This window comes from Bufo gargarizans, chromosome 2, assembly GCF_014858855.1.
Source record: "Bufo gargarizans isolate SCDJY-AF-19 chromosome 2, ASM1485885v1, whole genome shotgun sequence".
Taxonomy (NCBI): Eukaryota; Metazoa; Chordata; class Amphibia; order Anura; family Bufonidae; genus Bufo; species Bufo gargarizans.
The window spans coordinates 100,993,684-101,019,905 of record NC_058081.1 but is presented as its reverse complement, the minus strand read 5'-3'; the positions used below and the strand labels follow the sequence as shown (position 1 = coordinate 101,019,905).

Sequence of the window (26,222 nt, the reverse complement as noted above, 5' to 3'; positions counted from 1 at the left end):
ACACCCTAAGGCCCCTTTCACACGGGCGAGTATTCCGCGCGGGTGCGATGCGTGAGTTGAACGCATTGCACCCGCACTGAATCCGGACCCATTCATTTCTATGGGGCTGTTCACATGAGCAGTGATTTTCACGCATCACTTATGCGTTGCGTGAAAATCGCAGCATGCTCTATATTCTGCGTTTTTCACGTAACGCAGGCCCCATAGAAATGAATGGGGTTGCGTGAAAATCGCAAGCATCCGCAAGCAAGTGCGGATGCGGTGCGATTTTCACGCATGGGTTCTAGGTGACAGTCTATTCACTGTATTATTTTCCCTTATAACATGGTTATAAGGGAAAATAATAGCATTCTGAATACAGAATGCAAAGTACAATAGTGCTGGAAGGGTTAAAAAAAAAAAAACAAGTTAACTCACATTCTCCTCTTGATCGCATAGTTCCCGGTCTCTTTACTTCTTTAATGATGAGCTGTGGGCTAAAAGACCTGTGGTGACGTCAGATCACATGCTCCATCACCATGGTGATGGACCATGTGATTGGAGCATGTGATCTGACATCACCACAGGTCATTTAGCCCACAGCTAGTAAAGAAGAGACCGGGAACTACGCGATCAAGAGGAGAAGGTGAGTTAACTTTTTTTTTTTAACCCTTCCAGCACTATTGTGTTATGCATTCTGTATTCAGAATGCTATTATTTTCCCTTATAACCATGTTATAAGGGAAAATAATACAATCTTCAGAACATCAATCCCAAGCCCGAACTTCTGTAAAGAAGTTCGGGTTTGGGTACCAAACATGCGGGATTTTTCTCATGCGAGTGCAAAACGCATTACAATGTTTTGGAAAGAAGACACCCCAAGGTATTTCGTGATAGGCATAGTGAGTTCATGGAAGTTTTTATTTTTTGTCACAAGTTAGTGGAATATGAGACTTTGTAAGAAAATAAAAAACATCATTTCCCGCTAACTTGTGACAAAAAATGAAAAATTCTAGGAACTCGCCATGCCCCTCACGGAATACCTTGGGGTGTCTTCTTTCCAAAATGGGGTCACTTGTGGGGTAGTTATACTGCCCTGGCATTTTAGGGGCCCTAATGCGTGAGAAGTAGTTTGAAATCAAAATGTGTAAAAAATCCCCTGTGAAATCCTAAAGGTGCTCTTTGGAATGTGGGCCCCTTTGCCCACCTAGGCTGCAAAAAAGTGTCACACATGTGGTATCGCCGTACTCAGGAGAAGTTGGGCAATGTGTTTTGGGGTGTCATTTTACATATACCCATGCTGGGTGAGAGAAATATCTCGGCAAAAGACAACTTTTCCCATTTTTTTTATAAAAAGTTGGCATTTTTGATCACTGCACAATCACAATCGGCGGGGCGGGCGTGGTTGAACGCACGTGTGGGCGACCGATCAGGCCTGATCGGGCAAACACTGCGTTTTGGGTGGAGGGCGAGCTAAGGTGACACTAATACTATTATAGATCTGACTGTGATCAGTTTTGATCACTTACAGATACAATAAAAGTACAAATGCTGATTAGCGATACGCTAATCAGCGAATCAGTGACTGCGGTGTGGTGGGCTGGGCGCTAAACGATTGCTAACTACCTAACCAAGGGGCCTAAACTATCCTAAAACCTATCAGTCAATACCAGTGGGAAAAAAAAAGTGACAGTTTACACTGATCACTTTTTTCCCTTTCACTAGGTGATTGACAGGGGTGATCAAGGGGTTAATTGGGGTGATGGGGGGTGATCTGGGGGCTAAGTGTGGTGTTTGGTGTAATCACTGTGATGTCTGCTCCTGTGCTGAGACCAACCGACCAAAAGAATCAGCAGAGGAGCAGAGAAGCCATTTAACACCTTATATTTATAAATATAAGGTGTTAAATGGCTTGTGATTCGTTTTTAAAAAAATCATCAGCCTGCCAGCGATGATCATTGGCTGGCAGGCTGATGATGTAACCCCCCTCTGACTTTTGCCGGCCCGCGATGCGCAGGCCGGCTGTGAGCGTCACCTCGCGTCTCGCGAGATGACGCATAGATGCGTGACTCTGCCTCAGACAGCCGCCTCTGGACCGCGATCCTGCGTTAGGCGGTCCGGAGGCGGTTAAATTAGCACCTATGCAATGTTTGTTTTTGTTTTGTTTTTACAAAAACAGCCACAAAAATGTCCCTGAAAACGAGGGTAAACTCAGTGGGCCTCAAATATGAAAGCAGCCCATAAAAAACAATCAGAGCTCAGCTTTCATTTTGTTTGCTCTGGAAATACAAAGCTGTTCTCTGATTGCTAGAGGCAACAAAAAAATATAAATGAGGCCTAGTGTGTGAAACTGACCTAAGGTATACAACCCTCTTCTATCTACAGTGCTGCCCATAATTATTCATACCCCAGGCAAATTGTGACTTAAAGTTACTTTTATTTAACCAGCAAGTAATTTTTTGACGGGAAATGACATAGGTGTCTCCCAAAAGATAATAATACGATGTACAAGAGGGATTATTGTGGGGGAAAAAAACATTTCTCAGCTTCTATTTACATTTGAGCAAAAAATACAAGATGTTCCGCACTGTGGAAAATCTCAGAGGACGTGGTCGGAAGCCAAAAGTGACACCTGTGCTGGCCAGGAGGATAGTTAGAGAGGTGAAAAAGAATCCAAGGATCAGCACCAAGGCCATCATAGTGAATCTGGGCTCTGCTGGTGGCAATGTCTCAAGGCAGACAATCCAACGGACACTGCACACTGCTGGGTTCCACGGATTCAGACCAAGGAGGACGCCACTTCTCCAGATAAGGCACACAAAAGCTCGCTTGGCCTTTGCAAAAGCTCATCTGGTCTTCTGTGTTATGGTCAGATGAAACAAAAATTTAATTGTTTGGTCACAATGATGTTTCCTTCATTTGGCGTAAAAAAGGAGAAGCCTTCAACCCAAAGAACACCATCCCCACTGTCAAACATGGTGGTGGGAACATAATGCTTTGGGGGTGTTTTTCAGCCAATGGACCAGGGAACCTAATCACAGTAAACGGCACCATGAAAAAAGAGCAATACATGAGGATTCTCAACAACAACATCAGGCAGTCTGCAGAGAAACTTGGCCTTGGGCACCAGTGGACATTTCAGCATGATAATGACCCAAAACACACAGCAAAAGTGGTGTAGAAATGGTTAGCAGACAACAACATTAACGTTTTGGAGTGGCCCAGCCAGAGTCCAGACTTGAATCCAATTGAGAATCTGTGGAGGGAGCTAAAGATCAGGGTGATGGCAAGAAGACCCTCCAATCTGAAAGATTTGGAGCTCATTGGTAAAGATGAATGGGCAAAAATACCTGTGGAGACATGCAAAATGTTGGACTGTAATTATAGGAAGCGTTTGATTGCTGTAATAGCCAATAAAGGCTTTTCTATTGAATATTGAGAAGGGTATGAATAATTTTGGACTGGACACTTTTTGCTCAAATGTAAATAAAAGCTGAGAAATGTTTTTTTCCCACAATAATGCCTCTTGTACATCGTCTTATTATCTTTTGGGAGACACCTATGTCATTTCCCGTCAAAAAAATTACTTGCTGGTTGAATAAAAGTAACTTAGTCCAAATTTGCCAAGGGTATGAATAATTATGGGCAGCACTGTATATGTGTATATATCGGTAGGTATACACATCTGTCCTCTTACCTCACTCTCCATTCCTTACAGCCTTCACTCAACACCATATATTATAAAAAAAAGAATCTAGTTATTATTATTATTAATGAATCCCCAAAAAATTGCTTCATGAACTCATACCACAGACAGGTCTTGGGAATCACCACTGAGAGTTAGACCTGCAATCTTCTCCACTGTCTGGACAATACTGCTACAAGCTTTATCCTCCACCTGAGCCATCCACAAGATATGGTCTTCAACCATCATGATGTTGCTGGCCATCTCCACTATGACATCTGCAAGCTGAAAGAAACAATTGTTTGCTACAGGAAAAACATTTATTTCTTGGCCAAAACCTAAAAATCCTCCAAACCATGCTAGAACTTACCTCTTTCACTTGGTCAACTAAACCAATGAATTTTTCCATTATCTGAGCTACGTAGATGACATCCATCATGTCTGAGAAGTTGGCTGCTTCTGCTGTATACATCCGCAGCTGGTGAGCAAGCGTCAGCACATTAGATTCATTGATTGGCATCTAAAGAATAAAGTCTCATGTTATACACAAGGTGGAAATCCAACTGGCTGCATAATGTAATTTCATGTACTGTAGGAGTCAGAGTTCTCCTTCGTACACAAGGATCCCTTGTTGGATCAGTATTGCTGCTCTTCCTGGTGTCACTGGGGGCAGGTACCAGACCACCATGTCTTTTGGTCACCTGCATACAAGTACACTAACAGTTTCCTACTCCTTCTTTTCTCTCCTCCCTTCTCCTGCCTCAATGTCTGTGAACTTTGTGTATGGTGCATCTATAGTTAGGCTACTGTGACTTCTCAAATATCAGAACTCAAAAACAGTTACAGCGCCACAATCTGTATCCAGTGCACTGTTAGGGGGTGCAGCTACTGCATAGCACTTTTAAGTAATATTGACGTTTGAATGCTACCATGCTCAAACCCCCCTAAAAAACACTGCAGTCCAACCACAGCAAAAATATGCAAAACTATCACTAGGCGCACCAAGGAAAAAAGATGAGAAAAATTATGTTTTAATATATGCAAATTAGCCTGTAGGAGAAACAGGGATGTTGCCATTACACCTCAAGGCTCTGCTCTCTGTAATTGCCGCACCCCCTGCACTGTGATTGACAGGGCCAGATGTAATGGCGTTTACACTGCCTGGCCCTGTCAATCAAAGTGGAAAGGGCGTGGCAGTTGCAGAGAGAGCAGAGCCTCTAGGCGTAATGGAAACCCCTTGTTGCTCCTGGAGGTTCATTTGCATATATTAAAGCATAATTTTTCTCAGCAATGCGGGCACATATGAACATGGGACCAACACAGAGGCCTTCAGCTTCTTTTTCCTCTAAAATGATGCAATGGATCGCTAAGTGAAAGGTATCATTACATTCAGCTGAGCTAGCCCTACAAAGCTTTGTTTCTGGTAACAGAAACTTCCTGGTGACAGACTCCATTTAAGCATACCTCCCAACCGTACTGGATCCAGCGGGACAGTTCCGGATTTATGTGGCTGTCTCACGGTCCCGGGTGGGGGAGGTATGTCCCGCTCTCAGGCAGTTGTCCCTTCTTCCATAGGAAGCAGAGACAGTTGCCTGTAATGATGAAGCAGAGAGCCGTCTGCTCCCTGCTCCATCATTCCTCCCCCTGCTGGCGCTCCACACTGCTGGTCTGGGCAGGGGGCCGGGATCTCCGTGTATCCTGCTGCTGCTGGGGAACAAGGTGAGTATGTGGATTTTTTTTATGGCTGTGAGGGGGCGCAGAACTGGGCATACTAATGTGAGGGAGCACATAACTGGGTATTACTATTGTGAGGGGCACATAACTGGGCATATTACTGTGAGGGGGAATATATCATGGCATATCATTGAGCATATTACTGTGAGGGGGCACATATTTGGGCATTTCTACTGTGAGGGGGAACCTATCTGGGCATCGCTCCTGTGAAAGGGCACATATCTTGGCATAACTACTGTGAGGGGGCACATATCTGTCATAACTACTATGAGGGTGCACATATCTGGGCATAATCTGTGAAGGGGCACAATGTGGGCATAAATACTATGCAGTGGCATATAGGGGGAATAATTACTAAGTGGAGGCATTTAGGGGACTGGGTGGGATTAGGTTATGACTAGTTATGGGCAGATTTAGAGGCGCGGCCTAGTTTAGGGAAAAAATTTGCGCTGCACATATTGTCCCTCTTCCTTCTTTTCAAAAGTTGGGAGGTATGATTTAAGTCTCAGGATCAGGGTTGGAGATGTCAGATTGCCCCTCACCATTCCACCTTCTTGGGGACTGCATGTTAAAGGGGTTGTCTGAAAGAACGTCTGTTTTTCCAGAAACAGCACCACTCACACATGGGCTGTGTCATCTACTGCAGCTTCACCTTAATTACTGTATAATGCAGCTAACCATTTCTTCTAATTGTCTAATCTAACAAAAAAACATGGCTGCTTTCTTCCACAAACAGCACCACATCTGTCCAATGGTTGTGGCATTGCATTGTATGAGACTGATGGGCAAAACTGCACACGCTGCACCTAAGGACAGATGTGGCGCTGTTTCTGTAAGCAAGCAGCCATGTTTCTCTAATCCTGGACAATCCGTTTCATTACTGTCTGGCGGTAATGCATTTTGGGTTAAAAAAGAAAAATCCTTCCTGAACTATTTTCCAATGCACCATCTAAAGTATTACAACGCTCATCAGTGCCTAGATTCTCGGCCACGTAGATGGGTGCTCTGGATTGATCAAACACGCAGTATTGCACAGGCTGGCTCTACTCACGGACACAAAGGTGAACAGCACCCTGGTGATGTCGTTCTTGTACAGGCAGTTGGAATAGTTCCCTTCCTCCCACTGTCCCGATCGATCACAGCGGCGTGAGGCTTTCTTCTCCTGTCCGTTTGGTGAGACCGACATAAAGGGATACTGCAGGCAGGGCTGATAGGCAGTAATGCCAGCCAATGTCCGGGGCCACCTGCGGACACATAAAAAAGCACTGAAATGGATCATGTTTGAGGACCATAAAGAAGAGTGTGCCTGTAATGAGGCTCACATCACATAGTCCAACCCCAGTAACTGAGAAATGCCACTGAGCCCCCTTATACTTTAATGGGCTTCCAATGATGCCACTGTACATAGGTGAGAAATAAATGATTTCTATACAGAATTTTTCTAGAGTGGGGCTTAAAGACAAGATTGGTCTTACCACTTCAATGGGATATGCCACCAGCTGCTCATTAATGGGGTTCTGACCACTGGGACCAACACTCATCACTTGAATGAAGGAACCATGGCACATTTGTATTTTTGATACAGTATTTTTTATTTTTATTTTACACACTTATATAGCGCTACTGTATTCTGCAGTGTATTCTGCAGCTCACAATCTAAATTCCCTATCACTCCCCAGGAGTGTGGGAGGAAACCGGAGAACCCGGAGGAAACCCACACAAACTCCATGAAGATAGTGACCTTGGTCAAATTCGAACCTAGGACTCCAGCGCTGCAAGGTACCAGTAACCACTGAGCCACCTCGCTGCCCATCTGTCCTGCCACTGTGTCTATTGTGACTACTGCAGAGAGAGACCAAAGGGGCCTCTGCCCCTGATTGGTGTTTACGGTAGCACCCTCCCACCAGGGGCAAACCATACGTGCAGCCTATTAAAACCACAATGGTAGGTAGGTGAAGGGCCCACTGTCTCTATAAAATGGACCTTCTGCTGTCTGTTAGATTGCATGTAGGTCTTTAAGATAATGAATTTCAAAGCTAGATTGTTAGAAATAATGGGGGTGTTCTATGATGAGCTATTGGGGGAGCATGAGACCCATATACTGTCTTTCCACATGGGCCCTCTGCTGTGTATGTCAGCCCTGACTCCCACTGACCAGCAAGTAGTGACATATTCTAGTGACATGCCATCACTTACTGAGATGGAAAACCCTTTTAAAGTGAACCTGTCACCTTGGCAATGCAGTGCAATCTGTGTGCAGCATGGTATAGGGCAGAAAGAGCTGAGAAGATTGATATATCATTTTGTCAGGAAATATTCAGCATGTAATAAATAAAAAATCCATGCTCTTTCTATGCTTAGGAGTCCAGTGGGCGGTTCCCTCGGTGATTGACAGCCATAAGTGTATATAAAGCTATAGCTGTCAGTCACTGAGTAGGACCGCCCACTAGACTCCTAAGCACAGAGTGATCCGAGATTTAAATGAATTAATTACAAGACATCCTGAAAATTTTCAAACCAAAGTATTTATCAATCCGCTCCTTCTGCTCGATAACATGCTGCTGGCAAACCACATGTGACAGGTCCCCTGTAAAAAGAATAGCCCGTGATTAATGTAAAAAATGAAAATCAGACATCATATAGTACACGGCAATCTAACAAAGCTAGAACCAGTCCTGTATGTACCTCATTTGGATCCAGAGCTTCCCCCCATACATTGCTCTGCTCGATTTTTTTTTTTTAAGGGACACTGACAGGCCAAATCAGCATATTTAGTTATATATATGACATTACAAGTCTTATACAGTCTATTAAAAGCATCTAAGTATCCCCCCTGTCCACCTTATAAATACCAAAAAATAAAGTATAAAAAAATAAAAAGCATTGCCTTTCTGCTGCAGCTCTGACTACCCTGCAGCTTGTGTGACCACCTCAGCAAAGTGGACAGAGAAATTTTAAAAAGAAAAAACAGCAGGTGGCGCTGTACAGATAGATTTTTATTAAATAACTCAATGGCTATGCTAAACTTTTAAGCATATGCAGTTATAAAAGTATTCAGATTCTTTGAGAAATGTAGAATATTTTTCACACAATTTGGAGCGTGTGCCATATGATAGGAAAGGTTACACCCTTCGTATATCTACAGTAACTTTACATAGATTATTAGTATAAAAGACAAGGTACCGATGGGCCACCGTCCAGGACAGGTTACTACCAGTGCACAATGACGCTGACTGTACGTGTAATATAAAAATACTTCTTGGATCTGCCATGACTGGTTTTATATATAATGGAAAAACACTTTGATTGTCTGTTACTCAGAAGAATCATGGAGCTCTGGCGAGATCTTAAAAGTTTGAGATGGAAAACTCTGATCAAGAGAACTGGCGGCAGAGCTTTGTGGGATGTTACTGATTTCAAACTGATCGTTTTTCCTGCAGAGCCCAAGTAAATAATACTCGGAGCACTGGAATGTCTGGAATAAATCAGAGTAAATATGTCATCGTGCCAGCGCTGCGCCGCACTGCTAAAGTGGTTACAGCCACCAGGGGGCCCGACTGGAGCAAAGGACAAGAAAATATTATGCAGACAAGCAGCCATCATCACGTTCATTTCATAAAGCAGCAAACATGTTAACTCCTCAACAACAAACATACAGAAAATGGCAAAACGCTCAATTTTTGCAGTTCTCTTTGTAATATGTAGAGGACTGTTTTTTGAATTTATTGTACATTTAAATTTAATGACTATTAACTAGATACTTAATCAACTATGCAAAAAATAATAATAATAACTAATGGTGTAAATTTTTTTATATTTTTTTTTTGCTAAGAATACAAAGTTTTCCTAAGAAACCCAATTAAAATAAAATAGACTTAAAGGCAGGTGTGCTTAATTAAACTGCATACTGCATACATGACAAGCCTTCAGTAAGGCTACGGAAATACACATAGGGGCACATTTATTAAGACGGGCGTTTTAGACGTCGGTCTTAATAAAGGCCCATAGCTGGCAGTAGTTCCGCCAAAATTATGAAGAGACGCAGGCCTCTCCATAACTTTTGGGCATCCAGATCCGGTTCTAAATATTAGACAGCTTCGAAGCTGTATTACATTTAGACCTTGATGAATCAGACGGACCTGCCGGCCCTTCTCCGCCCACGCCACAATTTTAGACCTGGCGTGGGTTGGACAAAGTCGCAAAGTTGCGCCGCATTCTATGCCTGAAATGCGCCTAGCCATATTTCAGGATAGTAAAAGACCCCTGTAGTTGCCAACTGTCCCAAAGTTGCCGAGACTGTCTGCCTGATTGTCAGAGACAGTATCGCCAAGTTCAGACTGTGCCAAGCAGAAAATGGTTGGGGTTAACAGTAACCCCACCTGTAAGTGGGTGTTTCCAGGCAGAGTCAGGGCGATTATTTATTCAGAATTTTCCAAAAAGTGACAACCACTAATTGCCATCTTATACGATGCATACAGATGTTGCATATTAGGGTTAGCAGGATCCATACAGTAGATCCTTAACAGCATTTTCTTGGGCTGTTTTATGTAACATCTGGCTGCATAAAAATAACATGGTAAACACACTGCAAAACACTGCTGAATGCTGCAAAAATTCATAAATCTGAAAAGTTAAAGGTATGCCCCATCATCAGCATTGTATATTCCTTGTGCTGATGGTAATTATCTGGTTTTGCCTATTGTATAATTATGTGTGTACCTGCTTGTCTACGTGTATTGATTTTGGGGAATAGTGAGAGGAAGTTGTGTATTGTACAACTTCCAGAGTTTTTAATTGGGTTTGAATTTTTATGGGTTTTTGTTAAACTGGGTATTAATTTTTAGATATTTAAATAAAGTTGATTATTATACATCGTTGGTGTGCAATTTATGGCCTATCATCTTTCTTGTGTGTTTGGTCATTCATATATGGGTATGGCAGTTTAGCACCCACTTGTGTGTATTATTTAGGGCTGTGCTCCCACTTGATTTGTGTGCTTTTTATATATACTGAAAATAGCAAAAGTAGCCTCATTAATTTCTCAATATAGAAGCAGATCCTGGAGGTGGGAGTTGCCCCTATCATTTATGGCATATTCTATCAATATGCCATAAATGTTCCAGATGGAAATACTCCTTTAAAGGGAATCTGTCAGCCTTATCTTGGACTTTTATCTACAGTAATACATGAATAATACTGCAGATATGGATCCAGATCACTATTTTTTATTTTCCTACTGCCCCCTTTCCCTGCTGTCAGCGCTCAGAGCTGCACTGAAATACATTGTCAGGACTGCTGTGCAGTTCTAAGATAATGGAGAAGACCTGACAATGTATTATGTGCGCATGTGCAGCAGTCCTGACAATGTATTATGTGCGCATGTGCAGCAGTCCTGACAATGTATTATGTGTGCATGTGCAGCAGTCCTGACAATGTATTTCAACGCAGCTCTGAGCGCTGACAGCGGGGCAATGGGAGGCAGTAGGAAAACTAAAATTAGTGATCTGGACTCATGTATTACTGTAGATAATAGTCCAAAATTGGTGTGACAGATTCCCTTTAAGTGTAACAACAGCCAGGAAGCTAAGAATAAACAGTGCTATAGGTTCCTCTGCACCATGATCCACTTACTGTAGGTGCAGCATGCATGCCCATTATGACTGGGGCACTATGAACAACTATGGAGAAAGATGAACATGCCTCCATCCAAAATCCATCCTGGACCTCTAAGAATGTCAGCACCTGGTCTCTGAACCCTGTCGCATGTCCAACATCGCCAAAGGAAGATAAAGCAGGATTTGATGTAACATCTGGTAACGGCTTCTGCCTGGATATTAACTCTGCAAATCTCTCATTTCCCTTGGTACCTACTCCTACATCCTTCTCTGTTTCAGAAGGCACAAGAAAGGAGCGCGGTGGGAGGAGAGGGGACCGGCTAATTGAAGCCACATTGGCTGCACTGATAATTTATATTCCATAAAGCAACAGAGAGCGCTTGCTCCACACGGCATATAGGCCTTTATTCTATGGCCAAGCGAAATTCCAACACCTTGAGTTTTACGCCCTGCGCCTTCTGCCAGGACAGAGCATGTGAAAGGAGCCTTCACTGCATTCTTGTTAATAGCTTACAGATGGGATCAAATCTGCCCAGTTTAACACCTTCCATGCCAACACCAACTGCTCCGCAATCTATTAAAGGGTCTCTTCAGTCATGTTTTTTTTTTTTACATTATTTCTTGTTTCGTTTTTTTTTTTTATTAAGGGGGTGAGGTCGACATGGTCCTCTGAGGGTGAACCACTTACCCCAATCATTTCCTTAAGATAAAACACAGTTACTAAGTTTTTACATTCCTTTTGTCCCTGGAGTTAATATACTAAGCATATGCCAGCGCAGGCTACACATTTCAGATCTTCTGTACAATTACTTCCTTCAGACTACCCATATGATTCACTGTGTCATAAAATAAAATGGCTTGTAAATGTGGCAATGACCCTTCCCCGGCACAGTCAGCAGATTAGCACCTCTTTTCTGTCACAGGGATAACCAGTATCTGATATTAGTGCCATACAAATTAATGTGGCGCACGGAAGAACAGCTATAAAATAGGGTATTACTACTGCTGTAACAAACAGGCGGAAGTAATCAGATTCCTAAATGGCAGCTTCCACTAATCTCCAATATGTTACCCGTTCTTGGGTAAAACATGGTCGTCTGTCAAAAGTTCTATGGATAAAGGATCCTTCATAAAAGTAAAGTTCTATCCATTATAAAAGTAAAGTTCTATCCTTTATAAAAGTAACGTTCTATCCTTTATAAAAGTAACGTTCTATCCTTTATAAAAGTAAAGTTCTATCCTTTAAAAAAGTAACGTTCTATCCTTTATAAAAGTAAAGTTCTATCCTTTAAAAAAGTAAAGTTCTATCCTTTCTAAAAGTAACGTTCTATCCTTTATAAAAGTAAAGTTCTATCCTTTATAAAAGTAAAGTTCTATCCTTTATAAAAGTAAAGTTCTATCCTTTATAAAAGTAAAGTTCTATCCTTTATAAAAGTAACGTTCTATCCTTTATAAAAGTAAAGTTCTATCCTTTCTAAAAGTAACGTTCTATCCTTTATAAAAGTAACGTTCTATCCTTTATAAAAGTAAAGTTCTATCCTTTATAAAAGTAAAGTTCTATCCTTTATAAAAGTAACGTTCTATCCTTTATAAAAGTAACGTTCTATCCTTTATAAAAGTAAAGTTCTATCCTTTAAAAAAGTAAAGTTCTATCCATTATAAAAGTAAAGTTCTATCCATTATAAAAGTAAAGTTCTATCCATTATAAAAGTAAAGTTCTATCCATTATAAAAGTAAAGTTCTATCCATTATAAAAGTAATGTTCTATCCATTATAAAAGTAAAGTTCTATCCTTTATAAAAGTAAAGTTCTATCCTTTATAAAAGTAACGTTCTATCCTTTATAAAAGTAAAGTTCTATCCTTTAAAAAAGTAAAGTTCTATCCATTATAAAAGTAAAGTTCTATCCATTATAAAAGTAAAGTTCTATCCTGTCAAATAATGTATGTAATCTAGCAGGATGCTGACAAAGTTTCCATCACTCCGCTGTTCATTTGGGGCTGCTGTGCGCCGTTGTTCACATGCTTTCCACCGCGGTCCCGGGAGCAGTGTTCAGCAGTGATTTGCGGGCGGTGCTTCCCATTCACTGCTGCAGTCCTGGGCTCTGTCTGTGTAGGTACTGTTGTTCTGGAATCCACTCCACAGTTTGCTCACGCGTCACTTGCTTGGCTTTATGGGTTAGGTCATGTGACCTCGCTGACCTATCTTAGCCCTCCTGTGCATATATAAGTGGCTGAGCCCCATTCCCAGATGCCTCAGTGTCAAGGTCCTTGTGTCCTGCCAAGGTTCCTGTTTTCAGCTTGTGTTCTTGTTTTCCTGACTCGTATCTGTATTCCTGGACTCTGCTACCTGTTATATCCCTACCTGCTTGCCTTGACTCTCCTGCTGCCGATCCGGATTGCCTGATCTCTACCTGTGACGCCTGCCCTGACCTTTTGCCTGTCTGACTACGCCTCTGCCTCATCCTTCGGTCCTGCACCTCTGGTACCTCTCTCAGGTACCTCCTGGTCTGCCTAGACCAGCTGCCTCGTGTGCCTATCCTTCTCAAGAGGTAACAACCTGGTGTTCCCCTCAGGAAAGTCTACCCCCACCATCAGGGGTACTGTGAAGATCCAGGGGTTCACTTAGACAACGCCCTTAGAGGAGGTAGGACACGTGGCACAGTGGGTTCACACCCGCTGGTTCGTGACAGTAGAACAGGACTTAATTTATTAATAATTTTACTAAGTTATATAGCGCTTACATATTCTGAAGACATTTTCATCACTCACTGTCCCTATCAGTATGTCTTTGGATTGTGGGAGGGAACTGGAGTACCCGAGGAAACCCATACAAACACAGGGAGAACATACAAACTCCATACAGATGTTGTCCTTGGTCAGATTCGAACCTAGGACTCCAGCGCTGCAAGGCACCAGTGCTATAAATCATGATATCTAATAATGATCTAGATGACCAGAGCATTGACAGTTAACTGCTGAAATGATACACAATTAAACCGATTTGGATACTTTGGGCAAGACCCGTACTAGATCTGTTCTAAGATGACTACCTAGATTTGTGGAGAAATGGAAAAGTAATAATTGCTGAAATTTTAGCAGTACAATAATCTCATGTCTGGACTTTACAAATTACTGGGGCAGAAAGATTGTCTAAGATTTAGACAGTTCTACTAAACAGTCTCAAAATGCACCTGATTTATATTCGTGGCTGATGCTGGATGATAAATCTGGTGCATCTTGTCTCTCCCAATTGTTTTATACCACCTATTAGTTGGCTTACTTTGCACCAAACTTCTGGTGTGATTTTGGTGCACATCGCCAAATTTTAAAACACACTCTTTCCTGCTAAGCTATACCGACTTTAAGGTATGCCTTGTTGAACACAAAAGGGAAGGTTTTAAAACCCCTAAAGGGGTTGTCTACTTTTTATATTGATGACCTATCCTCAGGATAGGTCATCAATATCAGATCAGCAGGGGCCGACTGCCTGCTCACCCAGCGATCAGCTGCGCTCGTATGGGCGCTGCCTTCTCTTCACTGTTTACTTGCTTGTCGTCTCAACTGTAGTGGCGAGCAGCTGTAATTACACCTGCTCACTGTCACAACTGCCGTCACATCAGCTGATTCATGGGGATGCCGGGTGTCTATCCTATAGGTCAGATGAGTCTGGTCAGATGACAGCTCATGTAGAGCTCTTATCTCTAATCTTCTGACCTGATAAGAATATGGCTTTAATAAAGACTAATTGCAAGAAATTATATTTGGGCCAAAACAAGTAAAATGCAATAATAAATAAAACTGCCCCCTGGGGGTGATTATAGCTTTTTAATAAATGTGGTGTAAGGCATGGTTGCCATAATTCTGCATTTGCTATAGAAAATCTGCTCCACTGTGACAATACAGTTAACAACTAAGAATAGGCTGAGGAAACTACAATAAACCCACACAGATACTTTGGCTCCCCATTCCAATCCCTTGCAAGATCGAAGGGCAGTGGTGCTGCTGAATCTGAGCACTGCTCCTGTTTATTAGGCCTCTCTCTCTGCTCTCCCCCTCCCTTCTCTCAATGTTTCAGCACTTTATAGCAGCAGGAGGTTGTACAGAGCAGATATATGTAGAAAGGAGGAAGAGGATCCAAAGAAGATAAGGATATTGAGTAAGGCTACTTTCACACTCGCATTTTTGGGCGGATCCGTCATGGATCTGCAAAAACTGAGCCGTTACAATAATACAACCGCATGCATCAGTCATTAACTGATCCGTTTGTATTATCTGTAACATAGCCAAGATGGATCCATCATGAACTCCACTGAAAGTCAATGGGAGACGGATCCGTTTTCTATTGTGCCAGATTGTGTCAGAGAAAACGGATCCGTTCCCGTTGACTTACATTGTGTGCCAGAACGGATCAATTTGGCTCAGTTTCGTCAAGTGGAGACTGATCGGAGGCAAACTGATGCATTCTGAGCCGATTCTTTTCCATTCAGAATGCATTAGGGCAAAACTGATCCGTTTTGGACCGCTTGTGAGAGCCCATGACGGATCTCACAAACGGAAAGCCAAAACACGAGTGTGAAAGTAGCCTAAAATACACATGGCAGTTTGTAGGGTGAGCAGCAGCATCCTAGAATCACAGATCAAGGATATATAACTGGGAGGGACACCCCACAATAGATGCCACCACAGGCACAGGATTTAATGAAAAATATGGACAAGAGTAAAACCCATGGGTTGGTTTTACCAACTTGTTTGAAAAAATTGTCGCATGTAGAAGGCCTTATAGGTTTCATCTTTAAATATGAATAAGCACTAAATAACAAACATGAATAAACACTAAAACACATTTCTTAAACAGGTTGTCTCGTCAAGAAAACCTATATATGGTTGTCATAGAGGAACATAGCTTCTATTATGAAAAATCTGGCCTGTCCATCCTTTACTTGGAAAGCCATTGTTAACCCCTTGGGTTCAGTTGATCTTAATGTTATATGAAGTAGATGGTTTCTATGACAGCAGACTTATGGCTAGACTGAAGGGGAAGCCGTACCTGAAGTCTCCTCTGTTGTTGGTCACTCTATCTGCTGGACAGTATGATGCAGAAGTTTCCAAAACCACTAGCTCCACTTTCTTGCTGATGTTGCCATATTTGGTAGATACGCTACACTCCCACTCACCATTAGCAGAAAGCAAGATGTTGGAGAGGATCAGACCACTGCGGAAACAATTTAAGGAAAGAAGGTTAGTGTGGCAGATTTTTATTTCTGTATATCCTATGTACTGTAGATTGGCCCCTTCCTTTGAGAAAACCATTTTCTAGAGGCATATTTTTCATAACACATTTCAGTGGTTGTCTCAAAGACATTTCACTGTGATTCACATTTCCTATATTCTGCAGTATGCACTGACCCTGACACGTCTTGTTCTGTTCAGTGCTACCATGATTCCTTCTGTCCAGTTATGGGTCTGAATATAAAGGACATCATCAACAACGTCACCTACAAGAGGCTGGAATTGCTGTTGCATCCACTGAGAATATGCGGTTTGGCTTGCCAATTATATGCACTGTGGGCAAAGTATAGATGCATCTTTCCTTAACTTTTCTTTTGGCTCTAATATCCAGAGATGAGTAGCACAAAATGACCAGCTTTGAAAGACAAACCTTTGTGTTCCTCTCTCGTAACACAAGATTGTCACCTTGCTCCATTCATCTCAGGATATCTGGAACCAAGTAGAAAGATAAGTAATGACACATCTAGTCTCTGCTGCTCGGAAATGCACATGGAAGTCCATCTGTTTATATCCCACCTTACCTCTGCTATATAGGGTTACCAAAAAGAGATCAAAATACCAAAATGCAACTGCTACATTTTTCATGCTCCTGGCCGAACCTCTTTAAAGGGGTTTTCCAAATGTTTAAATCTGATGACCTATCCACAGGTTAGATCATCAGTATTTGATTGGCGGGGGTCTGACACCCAGCACCCCACCAACCAGCTGTTTGAAGAGGACGTGCTGCTCCGGTGAGCACCATGGCCTCCTTGTAGCTTACCATGCACAGTCCATTTCATAGCATCTATGCTTGGTTTCGCAGCTCAGCCCCTTTCACTTAAAAGATACTCGGCTGTGCCTAGGCCACGTGACTGATGAATGTGACGTCACTGGACTAGGAAGAGGCCACAGCACTCCCTGGAGATCTGCGGCCACTTCAAACAGCCGATCGGCAGGGGTGCCGAGAGTCAGACCCCCCACTGATTCTATACTGACGACCTATACGTCATGAGTATAAAACACTCAGACAACCCCTTTAACTTTCCACTATATTTCAGATTAGAGTCAGATTGATGAGGGTCATGAGGTTGTAAATACTGCACTAGATCTACTGGAAGTAAGCGCAGGTCATTGTTTAAAATGATATGTCTTTTGATAAAGTCTAAGTAAAACAGAAAGTAGAAAAGACAATTTGAGGAACATGATCTATTTTTGTCATTGCAAAAGGGAAGTCACCTCCAGGAGGCATACAAATAAATCTCGCATAGTTGGGCGGAAAGAAAAAATAATCCTGGGAATGCTGGAAATAAACACATACGATATAAAGATGGATCCCCGCTCCCTATATTGACTTCATTACTTGGTATATGTGTCACTGGCCAAGCTTTTGTAAAGGAGCACTCAGGAAATCAGAGACACACCAGCTCCAAGCCACTTCGGAAACAGATACTGTGGTAGGCAGTGGTGGCCATCACTGGTGGTAGGCACACATTTCTCCTGCAGCATTTTGAAAAACCCCTTAAACTGATAATCCCATAGGTTCCCATGTTTCTTTTTTCCAAAAGGGCATTTAGTATAGTACCAGTGGAATAGTACATTGATAAGACAGTGTTTTTGTGTTTGCTTCATTAAATATGTTTTTATTTTTTTATTCTTGACATTTGATGTTAGATTTAGGCCTCATGGACATGGAGAGCTTCATACAGGAGGTGGCAGTGTGGTACACCGAAAGATCCACAGGGATAGATGTGCCGCCATAATACATGATGGGAGCAGGTCCCAGAGGTGGGACCCACACCTATCTGACACTGATGGCATATCCTAGCGACATACCATCAATTTTGAAGATGGGCATAGCCCTTTAAGATAAATTCAAACAATGTGATAAAAACACGTGATTTTGCTGCATTTTTCTATGCTGTCGCTGTTCTCATGCAGTTTTGGTTCAGTTTTTATCACCATCACTTCAACTGCTCTTCGTGAAAATACCCTTATGTAGCTACATCTGCAGTCTAAAAGGCATACTCTGCATAAGGGCTCATGCACATGACCCTGGTTTTTGACCACGTCCGATCCGCACACAGTGTGCTGTCCGCATCAGTATGTCCGTTCTGTGGAGATCATGGGCGAATCACGTGTTCCATTTTACAGACAAGGATAAGACTGTTCTCATGTACACGACCATGTCCGTGTTGTAGTCTGCAAACCATGGATCCACAAAATATGGACACCTTCTCTGTGCACCCCGCATTTTTCTTACACCCATTACTAGAAATTAGTATCTTGTTAAGACATGTTCTATAATCTGTAGAACCGTCACACGGATGCGGACCCCTAGAAATGACATGGTTTGTGTGCAATCTGGAAAAAACGCGGACTGGACACGGATACAAAATATGGTGGTGTGCATGAGGCCAATCATTTTGGATTGCAGCTGCCAGTGAATAGTTCAGATCATCAGTAGTGCTACAAAAAGTCTTCACCTAGCCCAGGCCTCGTACAGAAGTCTAGAAAGTTCTAAAGACTTGACACCACAGTAAGCAAATCATGAGAGGTAAAGAAGTCAAGCACAGGAAAGTCTGCAAAGCTAAGAACCAGACTGTGTACATGTCCTGAGTTAACCCTCGAAAGACTGCTATGTTTTTGCCACTATAAAAATGAGTGAGGTCACCATTGTTCAGAGGCCTGCCACACAAATCAGCGTATCTATCAGTAGTATCTGACTGATGATTTATGTGATATTATGTTCAGGAAATAAAAACTCTTAACCTTCCTAACTCTCCTTCCCTCACATAATTCTCTCCAAGACTCCTGACCAGCTACCATTCCAGCCGCCTTAAGGAAGCAGAGTGAAGACATTGACCCTGACAGCGCCGTCTCAATTTTCCCTGCAAACTAATGAGATATAGATTGTGAATGGCAGCTTTATAACAATATTAATGTAGCGCCTAATTACCAGTAACGTATGTTCTTGAGACGTTTGTCCTTTGTCCATTACTTAAAAACTCATTTTAGCTGAGACATAACTTCTTCTGGGAAACCACTGCAGCTTCCATGGGGGTTGTTTTTCTGGACTCCAGAATGACAAATGTATTTTATTTTACGCACTTATATAGCGCTACTATATTGAACACTGAGGTCACTGATTGGTCAGGAGCGGTGACGTGCATGTAGACAGAACGTCACACTTCCAGCCAGCTGAGGACAGGAGCTGCGCAGTAGGAACCGGGGAAAGCGAACTGGGTGAGTGTTTTTTTTTATTCTCATGCCATGCGTGGCCATCCCCAATTTTTGAACAACCCCTTTAACTAGGGATTTGTAATGGCCAATCTAAAGCCAAAGTATAGATAGGTGATCAACAAGTACATTGTTTGGGCTCATGCACATGACCGTGGTTTTTGCCCGCATCTTGTTTGCATTTTTCGCAGATGTTGTCCACATCTGTAAGTCCGTTCCGTGGCCCAGCAAAAATATACAACATGTCCTATTCTTGTCCATTTTGCGGACAAGGATAGGACATCTGTGAAGTAGTGCAGGTTCTCAGCCGGTATCCGCGTTTTGCACGGCATCCTCGATTTGCGGACAGCCCTTAGACTGGAGGTCCCGGGGCCCACCAGAGGTAAGTATTTTTTCTTCCTGTATATTTGATTATGGTATTAGAGACTGGGTCCACCGATGAAAGTACAACTTATTCCACACAAAAAACAAGCTCTTATACGGCTATGTGTCAAGGAAGGCAGGGAGTCAAAAACGGAAATGCAAAAAAAGCAAATCCTCCAGGGCTTAAAGGGTTATATATTCCACCATTTAGAGAACATAAAAAACTGACAGACGTCTCCTGATACGATAGCGGAGGGACAGACTGTATATATGAACAGCTTGCTGCCCAGAATGAAACACTGAGCACATGTGAACCGAACTGAACTGGACGTGAAGCCTGGTGTCAATGATTCAGTGTAGTAGTCTGGAGGCCTTGGCAGCAGCTCTCACATTGTCCGCTACACATAAACTCCATATGATGTATACGTTTTGTCTGAGCACCAGGATTGTGTCACAATGGGGGAGAAAAAAGCTTTGTTGGAAAAGCAGACTGGAACCGGATAAACTAAAAATGTATCACAGAGTCCCCAGCCAAGCCAGTGAATGACATTTATGAATAGCGGGAAGAAATATGTGAACAGTGGATGAAGGTTGCCTCCCCTACAATGAGGGGCAATACATGGAAAATGGCCAGCGCTCTTCTTTCATGGCTATGAAACCCATTGGGGGAGATTTATCAAAAATGGAGTAAAGAAAAACTGTCTTAGTTGCCCATAACAGCCAATCAGATTCCACCTTTCATTTTCCAAAGGTACTCTGAAAAATGAAAGGTAGAATCCGATTGGTTACTCTGGACAGTTTTTCTTTACAACACTTTTGATAAATCTCCCCCATTATATTTCATTTAGGCCTCATGCACACGACCATATGTATTTTGTGGTCCGCAAAAAATGGACCTTCAAAAAATACGGACGACATCCAGTATTTGTGGAACGGAACAGCTGGCCCCTAATAGAACAGTCCTTTCCTTGTCTGTATTGCGGACAATAATAGGACATGTTCTATTTTTTTGCGGAACAGAAATACGGACATACGGAAACGGAATGCACACGGAGTATCTTCCGTTTTCTTTGCGTACCCATTGAAATGAATGGTTCTTTATAAGGTCCACAAAAGAAAAAGGGAACGGACACGGAATGAAAATACATTTGTGTGCATGAGCCCTTATTGTAAGGTCTGACAAAGTGATAAAGTTCATACTAAGAGGTTTCTGTATAAAGGTGCTACCAAAAAACTGGAGGGAGCGTATAAAAACTGTCTAAAAGAAAGACTCTCTTTGTCGCCCATATTAACCAATCACTGCTCTGCTTTTATTTCTTATAGCTCCCTTGACAAATGAAAGCTGTGCTGTGATTGGTTGCTATGAGACATATTGACTTTGTCCTTGGTAACCAATCAGAAGCCAGCTTTCACTTCATCATACTTCATTTTCCACGTGTCCGCTGAACTCTGTTTTCCGTGATTAGCCCCAGTAGTGCTATGCTGGTCCCAATATGATTGTGGCCAGTGTGTCAGGATGTACTGGTTTGTATATCAGCTGTATACCAGTAACTACTCCAGTGACTACTCTTATCCTATAAATATATATTCATATTGCCTCTTTGATGGTATTTTTCAACTTACCACATGGAGGCGCTCTCAACTCATCTACCTAGTTGGTCTCACCAATAAAAAAAAAAAAAAAAACATAGTTCTGCGCTATATGAAAGTTTGGTCATGATTATAGGGTAGTTAAAAAAAAATAATTCCTATATATGCATGCCTAATCCTATACTACTACGTATATGAGTTAAATTTTACAAAAACATACATGTCAAGGTATTTTTCGTCTTCTGCTATCCTACTGCGTAGACATTTCAGTTCGGCTACATAAAGGTAACTAGATGTGAAGCAGCCAAACATACGACAAAAACATCTGGCCTATAGAAGTCCATGGGGATACATCTAGATACACATACGTCATACAGTATACATGTAGATACCTTCCAGATGCAGGAGCCGAACATAACCAGAGAGAGCGGTCTGAACAGAGCCTAGCCTGAAAGAGCGTACACAGTGGTGACTATGGTTCTTTTTTATTTTCTTGTCGCTCTCACCACAGCTACTTGCAAAGTGTCTATATATATATATATAATGACACTGGGCGAGATTTAGGCTAGGGCTACACGGTGTCAGAAGTCGCACGACAATTTTTATAATGATAGTCTATGGTGTTGCACTGCGACATGCTGCGACACGACAGTCAGACAGTCGCAAAATCCTGTCACAGCATGTTGCAGTGAGACACCATAGACTATCATTATAAAATATGTCACACGACATAGGTGCGACATCAATGTAGCGCGACACATGTTGCAGTGTAGCCTTAGCCTTACCAGCTAAATGTGCCTAAATCATGGCGTAATGTGTGCTAAAAAAGAACCCCGGCTTACATACTGTGCACCCTATGTATTATGTGTTTTAGATATGTTTTGCTCCTTGCTTGATAAGGGGTTGTGGCTTAAGAGAAAGGGATGTAGATTAGCGGAAAAGGGCACGCTTAAAATGCGTCAATGTGGGTCAAAATTGTGATACAAACTAAGCCACCAAATGCTGACCTAAAGGAGTTGTCTCATCTTGCCATTACTAAGGAGAGATGAGATCATCAACAGTTCTGACCACCAGCCAGCGGGGAAACAGCAGAGAGCGGTGGCGCTCGCTGTTCAGTAGCCCCCATTGCGTTGCATGGGAGCTACGGAAACAGCATGGCACAGCAAGCAGCTCCCGCAGTGGGAGCCACCGAGACAGCAAGTGCCGGCTGGTGGTTGGGACTGTGTAACGGCAAGATGAGAAAACCCCCTTTTAAATTTGGTTTGTGTAAACTTGTGTGTGTAGTGTGTCAAGATCCAGCACCAGCCGCTATGGTAAATCTGCCACATGTTTAGTCTAGTCTAGTCTTAGTCTAGAGATTTTTCATTTGCCACAGGCAGAATGGTGGCATGCTGTATTGCAAACTTAAAGGGATATTCCAGGATTGAGGTCCTTTAAACCCATTAAGGACCTATCCTAGTTTAGTATTTAAGGCTCAGTGATTTTTATTCGTATATGCGGGCTTGTTTTATGAGGGACACCTATTTTTAATGGAACCATTTGGGGGTACATTAGGTGAATTGTAAAACTTTTAAAAATAATACTTGGGGGTGACTGTGAAAAACAATGCAATTCCACTATTGTTTTTATGGTGTTCACTGTATGGTAATAATGACATTTTACCATATTCTGTGGGTCAGTACGATTATGGAGACACCAAATGTATCTGGTTTTCGTCATGTTTACTACTTAAAAAAAATTAAAATGCTCTTTAACCTCTTCTCCTGACAGCCCATTGACTATATGCGTCCGCGCGGTCGTCTTTCATTTCTGTACGGACATTTTAAAACCTCCTTGCAGAGATCTGTGCTAATCGTGCAGCTGCAGGAGCGGGGAGCTGGCTATCCGTGACAGCCGTGCTCCCCATAGAGAAGGCACGGATGGTTTTTCACCGTCCCTGCCTTCCTTATTGTTCTGTATACAGTGCTCAACAAGCAATGCCGTTTCAGTCCCAGTTTAGCCCCAATTACAGGAGAAATCAGCAATAAAAAAAAATGTTAAGATAAAATGCCCCCCAAAAGTATGTTATGACCTTAGGGGGTAAAATAAAAAATAATAAAGACAACATTTAAAAAAAATTACCGTAAATGAAAAAAATTATAATAAGATGGCACCACACACTACACTGCAGCTTCTAGCCCAGCCCTCAGGAACCATAACCCATACATCCCATATATCAAAAGGACTCTTATGGAAAGGGGACGTAATGAAAAAAAAAATAGTTGCATGTTTTGCTATCAACAAAAGAAATGTGAAAAACACTATTTTATTCTTTTTTTATATTGTTCCTTTTTATAAAACACAAAAAAATACTAAAATTAAAATGTCATAAAAATAAAGCCCCATGTATCACCAAAAAAGGCGCAAAGATAATTTACATAAATTTACATCACTGAAAGGAAATAAATTATGGCTTTAAAATACATATGTACTTAAAAAAAAGAATAATGCGCCTGGCCAAGGAAAATGGAATAAGGGCCCAGTCTTCAACTGGTTAAAAAGAAAACATACAGTAAATTGATTCATTTTCATTGACTAGAAACGACTTGTTCTACAGTGTTCACAGCGCGGGTTAACTCATGGGCTATTACCCTAGATCAGGTTGTTAGAGTGCACTACTGTTTTAGAGGCAGAATGTAGTAGCGGTCAGGACATGACAGGCCTGGTACCCTACAGAAAGCCCCTGGCTGCCATGTTAAGTGCTCAGCAGCCCAAAAATGCATTTGCAAGATGCCGATCCGAGGACAGAGTGATCTACCTCCCTCTATCTACCCAATCAGATTCTGCGGTCACTATTGACTGTGACACCTAAGTGGTTAAACTGGCAGGACAGGAGTTATCTCCGATCCTGGCGATGAAAGCTGGGTGTCTGCTGTATAATGCACCTGGCACCCGCAAGGGCCCAGCTGTACCGGACTGGAGCAGCGGGTGATTCTTTCCTTAGGTACAACACGCTAGGGGGCTTACTCTAAAAGGGATGCAATCCTGGTATACCCCTTTAAGGGCCTTACCCTAGATCAGGGATGGCCAATCTGCGACTCTCCAGCTGTTGTAAAACTTCAACTCCCACCATGCCCTGCTGTAGGCTCACAGCTGTTGGTAGTGTGGGCATGCTGGGAGTTGTAGTTTTGCAACAGCTGGAGAGTCGCGGTTGGCCATCCCTGCCCTAGGTTGTATAGGGAACTGTAATGAGCAAAAGTTAACAATAGTTTACACACCGCACTACAGTCTTCGGGTGGACTCGGATGAAGAATGTGCGTTCAATGTTTTTATTTCCAAGTGTTATTTTGCCGGTGCTATAACAATTAAACATGCACAGACTAGGTGGGCCAAGTGACTCTGATATGCCGTCAATTGCTCCGTTTCTTGGTGCACCTTGGCAGGGGAATTGGACATCCGATAGGAGTCCCTGAACGCACAGGATGTGCCTCCACGCTGAGAGGAAACGGCTGATTTGCCAGCTAGGAATAAACAGTTTATCAGGGCTGGAGTCGGCAGGATGCGGGGCCGTAATACCAGAGCCATTTGCTAAATTTAAACTCAGACATTAAATGTAAACAAGACATTCTTGCTCTCCCCGAGCTGAACATGCTCCAGAGCTGCGTGCCCCCATCATGTATGCATTTCACGTGTCCCATACAATAACGGATGCACTGTGTTACACCTAATGCAAAACCTAAAGGGGCATGCCAGAGGGATTCTCTCTTTGGTGTTCTTTAAAGAGAGCCTATCAGCAGTTCTGACTGGTTCCTTTTTTTTTTGTCATCATGGGGTCCTCAACAGGTTTGAACTGTTTGGTTTGCTTTACTAGCCCCCCACCTAGATGCGAGTCTAAAGTTTCAGGTACTGTACGCTAAGATACAATAGTAATATATGTGATGTATACCACATTGCACAGGCATTTCAAGGGAGTCTGCCAGCAGTTATGACCCCTTAAACCTGCTGAGAGAGGCATATAGCTGAGGGGTAAAGCTATTTAAATATAGCTCCTTGCATGACTGAGGAGTCCAGGTGTGTGTCCAGGTGTGCAGCACCCTCTGCACTTGGATTGACAGATCAGAGCCTCTAGGTGTAACGGCAACGCCCCTGTTGCTCCTAGAGGCTCATTTGCATATATTAAACATAATTTTTCTCAGAAGTGCCGGCACATATGAACATGGGACCAACACAGATGTCTTCAGCTGCCAAGTGCACATGTAACAGGTCAGCCAGTGTCATAGGTACAACTTTGCTGACAGATGCCCTTTAAAACTGCTGATAGACTCCCTTATATTTCTGCGCCATGTAGCATACATCAAATGTATTACTGTTGTATATGAGCTTACCTGAAAGTCTAGACTGGCATTTTGGTTGACGGCTGAAATTAGCAAACCTAATAATTCAAACCTGTTTAGGAACCCAGGATGACAAAAAAAAAATGCTCTCAAGCTGCCACATACCTTGTAATGAAGGTGCAGTCATGGATAATTGTCTCCTCCAGTATGATCCCTTGTTCTTCATCCTCTTCCACCCGCTTCCCATTATGATACCAGATCATTTGACTGGTATTACCCATGTAACTTGCGGTACATTGAATAGGTATTCGGTCACCCTGAAACACAACTTGTCGCAGTGATGGGATGAGCTGGTGTGTATGGAGCTCTGGAGTCCCTCCTATGATCAAAAACCATCATTACCATATGTCCCAAAACTGGTTAGTTTGCTATAACCC

The 26,222-nt window shown here is 42.4% G+C and overlaps 1 protein-coding gene across 1 annotated transcript in view; it reads right to left on the bottom strand.

Moving 5' to 3' along the window:
• The window catches only part of ADGRA2 (adhesion G protein-coupled receptor A2), a 152,079-nt gene that overhangs the window by 10,124 nt on the left and 115,733 nt on the right, over positions 1-26,222 (bottom strand). The window contains exons 7-11 of the mRNA XM_044279328.1: positions 25,951-26,164; positions 16,062-16,226; positions 6,450-6,642; positions 4,035-4,184; positions 3,788-3,949 (exon numbers count right to left, since the gene is read on the bottom strand). Coding sequence (XP_044135263.1) covers positions 3,788-3,949; positions 4,035-4,184; positions 6,450-6,642; positions 16,062-16,226; positions 25,951-26,164 — 884 coding nt within the window. The remainder of the gene's footprint in view (positions 1-3,787; positions 3,950-4,034; positions 4,185-6,449; positions 6,643-16,061; positions 16,227-25,950; positions 26,165-26,222) is intronic.